Source organism: Ranitomeya imitator, chromosome 3, assembly GCF_032444005.1.
Source record: "Ranitomeya imitator isolate aRanImi1 chromosome 3, aRanImi1.pri, whole genome shotgun sequence".
Lineage (NCBI taxonomy): Eukaryota > Metazoa > Chordata > Amphibia > Anura > Dendrobatidae > Ranitomeya > Ranitomeya imitator.
The window spans coordinates 818,452,031-818,465,732 of NC_091284.1; the positions used below are offsets into that span (position 1 = coordinate 818,452,031).

The 13,702-nt window shown below is 48.3% G+C and overlaps 1 protein-coding gene across 1 annotated transcript; it reads right to left on the reverse strand.

Moving 5' to 3' along the window:
* Positions 1-4,785: 4,785 nt before the first annotated feature.
* LOC138671283 (uncharacterized) lies at positions 4,786-7,558 on the reverse strand. The gene is made up of 2 exons (XM_069759345.1): positions 5,870-7,558; positions 4,786-5,396 (listed from the first exon to the last, which is right to left on the reverse strand). Exons 1-2 carry the CDS (start codon positions 6,287-6,289, stop codon positions 4,869-4,871), a joined length of 948 nt encoding a protein of 315 aa, XP_069615446.1. The 5' UTR covers positions 6,290-7,558; the 3' UTR covers positions 4,786-4,868.
* Between the last annotated feature and the right edge of the window lie 6,144 nt (positions 7,559-13,702).

Genomic DNA, 13,702 nt, shown 5'->3' on the forward strand with positions numbered 1-13,702 from the left:
CTCGTAATCCATGGCATCCATCTGGGAAATAAAAAAAAGGAGTTCTGGCTGCCCCAGAGGAGCAGAACGCATTCTCGCCGCCATTTTAGATGGAATGACCCTGAAGAGCAACGCCCAGAGGAGGAGCTGCGCTCCGCCGTCCTGCCGCGCCATTGGCATCGCAATAGCGTTGCCGTTTATGAACAGCGTCACATTTGTGACGACTGAGCGTTAAGAAAGGAACGCACATAGTAAATGCCGTTCGAAGTATCGTTATATAACGCCGGAGCGGCACGTTAAGTACGCTCGTGGTCTATGACGGCGTGATGACGTTACAGCGTTCCTGCGTGCCTGCCCTAGCTTGTTTTTGTCCCCTGACATCGTGATAATGGCTGCCAGTCGCCGTGGTCCACCTATGGGCATCCCAGAGCTCAAGTTCCTTATTGGAACAATGGATAGGATGCAGTATGAAACCACAGGGATGGTGCTGCACCGCAACCAGCACAAGGAGGAAGTTGTCCGTGTGGTGTCTGAGGGCCTCAGGAAGCGGTTTGGGATAACTCGGACCAAGGCCCAGATAGTGAAAAAATGGGGCGATCTCAAGTCGAAAAGGCCAGAGCGCCTGCAGGAGCTTCGCCAGGAGATTAGCAGAGGTTAGTACTCAGGTACCCAAAAGTATGTTGGACAACTATGGGACAGTTTGAACGTTGCAGAGCCACTATGTGCCACAGCTATGGGACAGTTTCAACGTTGCAGAGCCACTATGTGCCACTGCTATGGGACAGTTTGAATGTTGCAGAGCCACTATGTGCCACAGCTATGGGACAGTTTCTACGTTGCAGAGCCACTATGTGCCACAGCTATGGGACAGTTTCAACGTTGCAGAGCCACTATGTGCCACAGCTATGGGACAGTTTCAACGTTGCAGAGCCACTATGTGCCACAGCTATGGGACAGTTTCAACGTTGCAGAGCCACTATGTGCCACAGCTATGGGACAGTTTCAACGTTGCAGAGCCACTATGTGCCACAGCTATGGGACAGTTTGAACGTTGCAGAGCCACTATGTGCCACAGCTATGGGACAGTTTCAACGTTGCAGTGCCACAGCTATGGGACAGTTTGAACGTTGCAGAGCCACTATGTGCCACAGCTATGGGACAGTTTGAACGTTGCAGAGCCACTATGTGCCACAGCTATGGGACAGTTTCAACGTTGCAGTGCCACAGCTATGGGACAGTTTGAATGTTGCAGAGCCACTATGTGCCACAGCTATGGGACAGTTTGAACGTTGCAGAGCCACTATGTGCCACAGCTATGGGACAGTTTCTACGTTGCAGAGCCACTATGTGCCACAGCTATGGGACAGTTTCTACGTTGCAGAGCCACTATGTGCCACAGCTATGGGACAGTTTCAACGTTGCAGTGCCACAGCTATGGGACAGTTTGAACGTTGCAGAGCCACTATGTGCCACAGCTATGGGACAGTTTGAACGTTGCAGAGCCACTATGTGCCACAGCTATAGGACAGTTTGAACGTTGCAGAGCCACTATGTGCCACAGCTATGGGACAGTTTCTACGTTGCAGAGCCACTATGTGCCACAGCTATGGGACAGTTTCAACGTTGCAGAGCCACTATGTGCCACAGCTATGGGACAGTTTCAACGTTGCAGAGCCACTATGTGCCACAGCTATGGGACAGTTTCTACGTTGCAGAGCCACTATGTGCCACTGCTATGGGACAGTTTGAATGTTGCAGAGCCACTATGTGCCACAGCTATGGGACAGTTTGAACGTTGCAGAGCCACTATGTGCCACAGCTATGGGACAGTTTCAACGTTGCAGTGCCACAGCTATGGGACAGTTTGAACGTTGCAGAGCCACTATGTGCCACAGCTATGGGACAGTTTGAACGTTGCAGAGCCACTATGTGCCACTGCTATGGGACAGTTTGAATGTTGCAGAGCCACTATGTGCCACAGCTATGGGACAGTTTGAACGTTGCAGTGCCACAGCTATGGGACAGTTTGAACGTTGCAGAGCCACTATGTGCCACAGCTATGGGACAGTTTGAACGTTGCAGAGCCACTATGTGCCACAGCTATGGGACAGTTTCAACGTTGCAGAGCCACTATGTGCCACAGCTATGGGACAGTTTGAACGTTGCAGAGCCACTATGTGCCACAGCTATGGGACAGTTTCTACGTTGCAGAGCCACTATGTGCCACAGCTATGGGACAGTTTGAATGTTGCAGAGCCACTAAGTGCCACAGCTATGGGACAGTTTCTACGTTGCAGAGCCACTATGTGCCACTGCTATGGGACAGTTTGAATGTTGCAGAGCCACTATGTGCCACAGCTATGGGACAGTTTGAACGTTGCAGAGCCACTATGTGCCACAGCTATGGGACAGTTTGAACGTTGCAGAGCCACTATGTGCCACAGCTATGGGACAGTTTCAACGTTGCAGTGCCACAGCTATGGGACAGTATGAACGGTGAAAAGTACTATGTGGCACAGCGAACTGCTGACCTAACTTTTTTTTTTTTCCTTCACAGAGGCAAAGACACAGCACCGCCGCCGCCACGAGGCATCCCGCCCAGCCTCTTCTGGCTCTGTGCCCTCAGGGTCCAATGTCCCGGAGCCCTCCGGGTCAACTCCTCCAGATCCTAGTAGGTTCCCACAATAATGTGATTTGGATTTTGTTTCAGGTCCCCTTCACGCCCCGGCAGCCAGTGTTGCCATATATGCTTACCAACCTTTTTTTTTTTTTTAATTTTTTTTTTTTTTTTTTTTTCCTTCACAGAGGCAAAGACACAGCACCGCCGCCGCCACGAGGCATCCCGCCCAGCCTCTTCTGGCTCTGTGCCCTCAGGGTCCAATGTCCCGGAGCCCTCCGGGTCAACTCCTCCAGATCCTAGTAGGTTCCCACAATAATGTGATTTGGATTTTGTTTCAGGTCCCCTTCACGCCCCGGCAGCCAGTGTTGCCATATATGCTTACCAACCTTTTTTTTTTTTTTAATTTTTTTTTTTTTTCCTTCACAGAGGCAAAGACACAGCACCGCCGCCGCCACGAGGCATCCCGCCCAGCCTCTTCTGGCTCTGTGCCCTCAGGGTCCAATGTCCCGGAGCCCTCCGGGTCAACTCCTCCAGATCCTAGTAGGTTCCCACAATAATGTGATTTGGATTTTGTTTCAGGTCCCCTTCACGCCCCGGCAGCCAGTGTTGCCATATATGCTTACCAACCTTTTTTTTTTTTTTAATTTTTTTTTTTTTTTTTTTTTCCTTCACAGAGGCAAAGACACAGCACCGCCGCCGCCACGAGGCATCCCGCCCAGCCTCTTCTGGCTCTGTGCCCTCAGGGTCCAATGTCCCGGAGCCCTCCGGGTCAACTCCTCCAGATCCTAGTAGGTTCCCACAATAATGTGATTTGGATTTTGTTTCAGGTCCCCTTCACGCCCCGGCAGCCAGTGTTGCCATATATGCTTACCAACCTTTTTTTTTTTTTTAATTTTTTTTTTTTTTTTTTTTTCCTTCACAGAGGCAAAGACACAGCACCGCCGCCGCCACGAGGCATCCCGCCCAGCCTCTTCTGGCTCTGTGCCCTCAGGGTCCAATGTCCCGGAGCCCTCCGGGTCAACTCCTCCAGATCCTAGTAGGTTCCCACAATAATGTGATTTGGATTTTGTTTCAGGTCCCCTTCCCCCCCCGGCAGCCAGTGTTGCCATATATGCTAACAGACCTTTTTTAAAATTTTTTTTTTTTTTTTTTTCTTCACAGAGGCAAAGACACAGCACCGCCGCCGCCACGAGGCATCCCGCCCAGCCTCTTCTGGCTCTGTGCCCTCAGGGTCCAATGTCCCGGAGCCCTCCGGGTCAACTCCTCCAGATCCTAGTAGGTTCCCACAATAATGTGATTTGGATTTTGTTTCAGGTCCCCTTCCCCCCCCCGGCAGCCAGTGTTGCCATATATGCTAACAGACCTTTTTAAAAAATTTTTTTTTTTTTTTTTTCTTCACAGAGGCAAAGACACAGCACCGCCGCCGCCACGAGGCATCCCGCCCAGCCTCTCCTGGATCTGTGCCCTCCGGGTCAACTCCTCCAGATCCTAGTAGGTTCCCACAATTATGTGATTTGGATTAAGTTGCAGGTCCCCTCTTAACACCCCCCCCCTCCCCCGGCAGCCACTGTTGCCATATATGCTGACAGACCTTGTTTTTTTTTTTTTCTTCACAGAGGCAAAGAGACAGCGCCGCCGCCGACAGCACGAGGCATTCAACAGCGACTCAGATCCAGAAGTGCCCTCCGTGCCTCAACATCCTAGTAGGTTCCCACAATTAAGTTATTTTGATTTTGTTGCAGGCCCACTCTTTCACCCCCAACCCAAACAACCACCCTCCCCCCCTTCCCCCCCAAGTCAGTTTTGCTTACTTTTTTTTTTTTTTTTCATTCACAGAAGCAAAGACACATCGGGAGACTACAGTGTTATTAATGTTATGTTTTTTGACCCACAGCTCTCGTCACTGTCAACAAAGAGGATATTGAAGCCGGCATAGACAAGTTACTCCACACTATGGCACATATTCAGGAGCAGCACAATGTGGCAATGGAGGAGCTGCAGAAGCTGCGGGACATGTGCCAGCAGTTGTAGGCGGGCCAATAATCCATTTTTTGTTGTTCCAATTAAAAGATTTTGTTAAACTTTCATTCGATTTTTTTTTTTAGTTAACTGTACATGAATTTGTTACGTTAATTTGTTCCCTCATACAGTGCTGTGATTGAGACACACCAATCAAAAAGTAGTGATAGAATTTATAATAAAAGCTTTTATTTGAAACATTATTTTAACAAGACAATAAAAAAAAAGGAATGTAAAAGTAGTTAGGAAATCACAAATTCTGATACGACGATTGTTCCGGCTGATAACTTTGGTGCCTGATGGGCGAAGCCATATGTAAAGGTATTGGCGTGTAGGAGTTATTAGGGGGTGGCTGGCCGAAGTGGGAAACGTGAGGATTGTGTCGCATCGATGTCTGACCCTGTGACCAACCATTGAAATTTGATGGCTCTGTCCGCTGTATTGGCCGGGAAGAGACCAAACAAGTGTTCTTGTCCAAATCGCCATCAGTACCCTTGTTTACTGCTTCCAGAATCAGACGCTCTGCTAGTATTCTTTGGTTGTCGTCCATTTTTGCCAGTTTGTCAACCACATAGTGTCCAAACCCCTCTAACGCAGGGCTAACATTTCTTGTCAACACCTTCTTTGCCAGGCTCAATAGTTCATTTGAGGCGTCTGAGGTGGCTTTCCGTTTTCTTGGACCTTGCCTCGATTGAGTCCTGGCAGGTGCAGCCTCCACTAAATCTGTTGTTGTGCAGTCCTGTGAACAGTCTAGTGTACTCTCCTGCGCACTGTCATCCTGGGGGGGGGGGGAAAAAACAAGTTATGAACCCGGCAACAAAAAGTTGTACCACCATAACCGCATCCAAACTATATATTCGTAGTAGGTAACAAAAAGATTATAATATATTTGATGCTTAGTAATATTCTTTAACCCTCCCTTTTATTGAATACTTTGAACTACACTGTTCTGACTGCTATGGGAACCTGACCAATATTTTATAGTCTAAATAGTCTCAACAAGAGTACATCGGCAGCTTGAAGCGATACTATTTTCTATATTGCTTAGATGGTATGGTTTAGAAATATCGCCATTTCATACATATTAAGTTCCCCATATAATACTTGACTGCGACAGGGTTACTTATGTGTACATGTTTTTGTAACAACTTCAAACTGATGTGATAATCAGAAGTATAAAACCTAAAATGCAGAGAAAAATTATGTAATTATAGGACACATTGGTGAACTTTCGTCCAAAGAGCTACTTACTTGTTGCCCTTGTGACTCCTGCTCGGCGTGGTTCTCCGAAACTATTGGTTCCACAGGTGCCAACAATCGAAGACACGTTGAAGTCCGTGGCACCTCTTGGTCCCTCAGAAAATTAAGATGCTCAAAATACCACAGTTTTGGCACATAAACTTCTTCAGTGGAAGCTCCGGACCTTGTAGTCTGAAGAACCTTGTTCAGCTCCTTCCTCCAGACCGTGCGGAGCGCCTGGATTTTCTTTTTAATAACTGCTTCGTTAGCTGCCTCATCTGGTGCCTGACGATTGTAAAGCTCAATGAGCTGTAAGTAACCCTCCCTCCTCTTTTCCCTGTTACAATACTCAGGAGATTTTATTTTCCAGAGGCAGGGAAAAGACTGATAAATCTCGATGAAATCCCTGATGAACTCCACACGATTTGACATCTAAAAAGTAATTATAAAAAAAAATTACATGGTTGACAAAGAGTCCTATTAACAATACTTTTGCCAGTGTGCCAAACGCTTAACAACAGCAGCCACACAAAGCGCTCATGCCTACCATCGCTTCTTCCATCTGCCACGCCATAGGCCACCATAACCCAAAACAGTGTACCGCCCGCTTCCCTACAGCAGCCACACAAAGCGCTCATGGTGACCATACATTGTACCATCTGCCACGCTGTAGCGCAACAGACACAACCGGTCATAAGCAGTCACAACAGCGTACCATCCGCATCGTTTCAGCGGCGGAACGAAGCGGTCATGCCGAACAAACTGAGTTCCATCTACCACGCTGTAGCCCACCAGTCACGACCAGTCACGACCAGTCACAACAGCGTACCATCCGCATCGCTTCTTCCATCTGCCGCGCCATAGGCCACCATAACCCAAAACAGTGTACCGCCCGCTTCCCTACAGCAGCCACACAAAGCGCTCATGGTGACCATACATTGTGCCATCTGCCACGCTCTAGCTCAACACACACAACCGGTCATAAGCAGTCACACCAGCGTACCATCCGCATCGCTTCAGCGGTGGAACGAAGCGGTCATGCCGAACAAACTGAGTTCCATCTACCACGCTGTAGCCCACCAGTCACGACCAGTCACAACAGCGTACCATCCGCATCGCTTCTTCCATCTGCCGCGCCATAGGCCACCATAACCCAAAACAGTGTACCGCCCGCTTCCCTACAGCAGCCACACAAAGCGCTCATGGTGACCATACATTGTGCCATCTGCCACGCTCTAGCTCAACACACACAACCGGTCATAAGCAGTCACACCAGCGTACCATCCGCATCGCTTCAGCGGTGGAACGAAGCGGTCATGCCGAACAAACTGAGTTCCATCTACCACGCTGTAGCCCACCAGTCACGACCAGTCACAACAGCGTACCATCCGCATCGCTTCTTCCATCTGCCGCGCCATAGGCCACCATAACCCAAAACAGTGTACCGCCCGCTTCCCTACAGCAGCCACACAAAGCGCTCATGGTGACCATACATTGTGCCATCTGCCACGCTCTAGCTCATCACACACAACCGGTCATAAGCAGTCACACCAGCGTACCATCCGCATCGCTTCAGCGGTGGAACGAAGCGGTCATGCCGAACAAACTGAGTTCCATCTACCACGCTGTAGCCCACCAGTCACAACCAAGCACAACAGCGTACCATCTGCCACATTGTAGCCCTCCAGTCACAACAGTGTACCATCCACTTCACTTCAGCGGTGGAACGAAGCACTCATGCCGTCCATACAGCGTTCCATCCACCACGCCCAAGCGGTTTACATACCTCGAAGCAGCGGTGCAAAGCGTGGTATATTCAGCGAGGTACAAAATTCCGATGTCCAGGTCCACCAAGTGTCCAAGTACGAAGTGAAGAAAGGAAATTTTGAAAGCAGTGAAGTGGCATTGGGAACAATAGCGCTCAGGTGACAAATTTTCCAACCAATTGTGTGCACAGAACCTTTGGCCTATCACCACACTAACTAGTGGCACAACACGCCCCTTGTGAACAACGTCACGCACAGATTATGCAAAATTTGCTCTGAATCGTCGTGTGTGACACGACCGTACGACTGTCCCATACGACTTCTACATCGCAAATACGTCATGAATTTTTCGCTTCAGCGTCGTGCATCGTGTAGTGTGACCGCAGTCTACGATGTTTGAAACGATAATTAAGCGACGATGCAACGTCACAAATCGTGCCGTCGTAGCGATCTAAATTGCACTGTGTGACGGTACCATTAGCCCCTCTCCTTATTGTGCCTTTACTCCGTAATGAGTGCCCTCTCCATACTGTGCCTTCTCTATTTTGCGCCCCATATCCATACTGTGCCCCCTTTTCACACTGCCCCTGATACTTTGTCCTCACACTATAGTACAGTCCCCCGATAATGCTCCCTTACTTTATATACTGCTCCCATAATGTGCCCTCACCCGATATACTGCCCTTCCCCCATACTGTGTCCTTTCACTGTCCCGCTATACTGTCTGCAACCCCCCTTCCTAGTCTATAGTAAAAGTTTCTTGAATCTTGGCTCTACCAAGCACTTATCTGCTCCCCGCTCCTGCATCTTCTCCTTCTTCAGCGCTCTGCAACGAAGTCTGCAGTATGAGGAGGTGACATCAGAGAGATGCCATCAGAATCGGCATGCCGTCAAACGTCAGGGCAGGCAGGTGATTCCTCTGACCTCGGAAGTATTTGTGAATTAATGCAATCCCACACCTGCAAATACACCAGTTTTGTTATGTGATACATTTTTTCTCTTTCTTCTGACGCCGCCCCTGTAATCTGCCGCCCTAGGCACTGGACCTCAGATGTAAGCTCTGTCTTATTTCAATAATGTTGCTTGCTCTTTTTAACATTAATGTTAACAGCTTCTTTACAAATCTGATCACTGCTTCCAATATTTCCTAAAATACCTTGAGACTCCATTTTGTCTGTGCCCATTTTCATGTCCGCCATTTTTATTTCTTTAGTGCCATATGCACTATTTTCATAAGCTGGCATTTCCTACCCCGCTATTGACCATCCTCCCCCACAATGTAACCTCGTTCTCCAGACGCCCCATAAACATTCTATGACTCGCTTCTCTTATTGACTCATTTTTACGTCTTTTTGCCCATATGTATGTAATAAGATTTCGCCTCTCGCAGGTTCACATAAGAGAACAGACATTTCTTTTATGGCTGATCCCCAGAGGAGCGCCTGTCATATAAAATAGTCCGCGCCGACCCACACATGCACGTGTTTAGCGCTGATTCGAACCTGCTGCCCCTGCGTGTGCAGGTGCTGGGGGGCTGCGGGACGATCCGGACGGGGACATATTACATAGGTGACGCTTGATGGAGATCGCTCCGGGTCCAGCACCGGCACTTTCCAAATTTGTGCTTTTAATGGAAATAAGATTGTGCTCCAGTCACAGACGTCACAGCTCACATGTGGTGTATGAACCCCGTTATTAAGGGGCATTGTGCAAAATCCATGCGAAGCCTTAAATCACTGGATCCAGAGATTGTAACGGGCAGATGCCGGAAGTTTTATGGCCGCTGCTTTCTAGACACTCGTTTTTATAAATATGAATCCACATTCTATGTGTCCTCAACTAACGGAATTCATAGTTACCAACTTTAAAGAGTAAATAAACTTTTATTTTTTTTAGCACTTTGTCCAACATGGAAAGTTATGAAAGTTTGCAAATCAGTATATTCAGGAATCCGACTTTTTTTTTTTTTTTTTTTTACAGGATTGAAGAGAAATCCCAAATATTTGCAACGTTTCTGGATCGCCCCCCCCCCCCCCCCACCCCTCCCGAGTAGGGCAGTGGGGTACTCGGCACCGGGCCCTTCTGTTCTCAATGGGGATGTCACGGCGGCTGACCCGGTCCGTGGCCCTAGGGGACGTCCGTTGAAAATGAGGGGAAAGGTCTTTAAAGGGATAGTGTTCGTGACGCCACCTGTTGTATTCGGTCCGGGTGACCGACGCTGCTTTAAGGGGTCCGCTGGGGTGATGTTATGGCAGCTAGATGGTATAGCTTCCCTCAGGTGAAGTGTATCCCCAGGGCTTCCCAGAGTGTAGATGGTGAATGATGAGAGGCGCAGTGAATAACGAGGACACAAGGTTGCAGTCTCTATCTTTACTGAAGTCTTCAGCGTCCACAGTCCAGAGCACCGGATCACGGGGCAGGCAGAGTCCGGCCGGTCTGAAGGCAAATCCAGAGTCCCCTTATCCAGGTGGAAATCAGTAGCCTTCCTCTAGTGCCATGGTGTTGCAGTCCCTTACTGCTAAGCTTCTCGGTGAGGTCCTCACAACTGATGCTGGTGTTCTAGATGTTATTTCTCTTTCTCTCTCTCTCTCTGTCCCCCAGATGGTATGGATAGGACAAACCCGTATGACTGATGGCCTGAGGCTTTTTACAGGGACCCTACGACGCCCCAGCCCCCACAAGTTGCCACCGTGCCTCCTGGGTGTAAGGTTGGGCAGCTAACGTGGAAATTAACTGTCCTGCCGGTCTCTGGAGCCAGGCTTGGAGAATATTGCTCCCTCGGTGTTCCGGCCACCGGCTTCTGCGCCTCAGAAGGAGGCAGCCTATTGCAGGGCAGAACTCCCTCTGGATTCCTCTCCTTTTGCTATGACTTCATTTCTCACTCTCAGCAACGCAATTCTCTTTGTGTCTTTTCTTAGGATGCTGCCGCACGTCGGAGCAGGCGCAGCTCCGTAACCCTCTATCTAGGCCTCTGACAGGATCCCACCCCTGTCAGGGACCTCTCTGTCTGCAGCTGTTTGATGTTCCTCCTTTCCCCTGTCTGCCTGACAGGTGCTGCCTGGGTGAAGCCCAGTCAGTTTCTGCCTCACTTCCTATCCAGACCACCAGTTTTACCATATTGTGAGGAGTGCCCTACTAAATAGGAGCATAGCTCCCCCTGGTGGACTGGAGTGTGAAGTGTGTTGTGTGGTTTGTGATACCTGGTAAGGTGATCTCCTTTATTGCCTCCAGACATAACATCACTCCCCCTGGTGGAAGAATGACATTACTGCAATTACCTGGACCCTGGGGCGCTGCATTTCCATGCTGGACAAAATTAAGTATGAAAAAATAAGTTCAGTTCTTCTTGAAATTTGCCCCCAAAACCCAATCCAAGAATGCCCTTTGTGCGCTCTCTTGATGAAAATTTGTATAAACTGCTCCAATTTCATGGTTAAGGACGAGAATGTGGACTTATATGGGAGATGAAATCACACATACTACATGTAATCCCTCCCATAAATACCCTTAACAAAGATTAAACCCCCTAAGCAAATATAGGCCCCCGTCCACCTAAATATATACATCCAAAATAAATATGAGCTGCCCTTAAAAACGACCTCGGACGTGACTACCCCTTAATACAGACTCGAAACTCCAAACCAGATCTGCATCAGCGACCAGACCATCCACCCGTTTATATAGACCCCAATTTATGTAGACCGGAGACCATACCTCCCCCCAATCATGCAGACCCCAGACCAGACTCTCTACATATTCAGATTGCAGCCCAACTACTAATACAGAGCAGACGTACGGTAACTTCCCCCCCCCCCCTCGGGGCTGCTGTCAGGACCCTGTATGTGGTGGCCCCCAGAAGTGCAAGAAAGTTGGAGTTCTGCCGGTTGGTTCGGCAATTGTTGATACCTCCATAGAAGTGAATGGAGATCAGCGAGCTTGTGCAACGAGTTCTCCATTCCCAGTGGCCAGGACCCATAGAGAAGATGCACATCTATCAGTGACTTATGCCAGATACTGTTGTTCTGCCATGCATATCCGAGATGGCACAACACAAAGCTTATAAACCTAAGGCTCGTTTGGAGGGAATTGTTGCTGATACTGGCCCCTCTGTATTGGGGGCATCTAATAGTCTATCCAAAATGGATAACATATTGTGGAGAAAATGTGATGATTTTTTTTTCCCTGATGAGTTATTAAAAACTAAAATGACAAGTCTAATTTCCCCAAAGTTTTTGTTCTCCGTCTTGCCCACACCAATCTGTTACCATAAGAAATGTCCATCCGAATCGTTAAAAAGAAAGAGAAAAAAAAAATGGGCTTTATCAAAAAACGTTTTACATTCTCGAGGTTAACGTAGAATAGTTTGGGGGTGTTTTTTTTTTAACCATTTTTCATAATCTGACATCATGGCACTGAGCACCTAAAACGCATCGCTTTGCACGGATAGTCGGCGCTCTCGGGACGCTCGTTCTGAAATTTGAGGGTTAGTCGTCTGTGTTTTGACAGACTCTGTATGAAGTCCTGGGAGATGAACTTACTGAGCTAATGAAATAATTCACCAACGCGTTTCACCCAATTAGCGTTCATTAATGCAGATCTGTTTTCTTGTGAAATGAGTCTCATGTGTCTGTGTGGAGTCTGAGCCGGCAGAAAAGAACATGGAGAGCTGAACTCGGTGCTTAACCAGGTGATGCATTTTCTGCTAAGTGCCCCCCACTGCAGACTCAATATTACCGTCAGGACCCCGAGAACCGGTGCACTAAGGCCTCATTACACAATAACGAAGCAGAGACGCTTAACCGGCTGTGAGCTACCAGAACGCCTGAATCCGGCAACCGTCCCCCCGCGTCACAGGGCGTTACAGGATGACAGGATTTGCAGAATGTTCCTGTAATATTGTAACCTCAATATATTGTTGAAACCACTGAGCCGCGTCAAGAAAACGGTACTCTGTAATGCTATTTTTTTTTATCAATTAACAAAATGCAAAGTGAATGAAGAAAAGAGAAATCTAAATCCCGTCTATTCTTCTAGATGCATTTGCATGAATATTGCTCCAAACATCTTGGAGGACTGACCCCAGATCTTCTGTGTATGAGGCTTGTGCTGCTTTTTCTGTCTTCATGTTATCACAGACAGATGGGATGATGTGAGATCAGGGCTCTGCGGGGGCCGGACCATCAGTTTCAGGACTTCTCATCCTTAATGATATTGGCTGGAAGTTTGGGGGTCGTTATCCAGCTGCAAAATACATTTGGAGCCAATCAGAAGCCTTCCTGATGGTATTACATGATGGATAAGTATCTGGTGCATTTCTCACCATTGAGGACACCATTACTCCTTACCAAATTCATAACTCCATTTACTGAAATTCATCCTCATTCTTGTAGGACCCTCCACCATGCTTCACGTTCCTTCAGACCTTCATTATGGTGCCGCTCTCCAGCTTTACTGTCACGATCAGCTGCAGCCGGAGATGCGGCCCAGCACATAGACACCGACCAACCTCAGAAGGCGTGGGGCGTGTGTCCCCCGGGACAAAATACGGACCCTTTAAACCGCAGAGGGGGACCCGGCGTACCCGAACTAGGGGAGGGCAGCGACTGGAGTTCTGTGACAGCTGAGCATGTGGACAAGGAAGAGACACGTAGGACATGATTACCGATACTTCAGGTATAAAGAAAGTAAAGTTTACTAAAGTAAAGTCACACAGTACATAAACAAAACATGACGATGTCAGGTGTTATGACCTGGTGGTTAAGAGGCCACACTGAAATGACCTGGTGGCTAAAACGCAACATGGAGCGAGCTCTGAGAAGGTGGTATCTCTACTGACCGCAGTCCCTAATCCTAACAACACAACTAGAAATAGCCGTGGGATGTTCCTGACACTCCCTAGACACCTCGACACAGCCTAAGATATAACTACCCCTAAAGAAGGAAATAGAAAGCTATCTTGCCTCAGAGAAACCCCCAAAACGAAAGATGGCCTCCCACAAATATTGACTGTGAAAGGAGAGGGAAATGGCAAACACAGAAATGAAATTAGAATTCAGCAAAGGGGAGGCCAATACTAAAC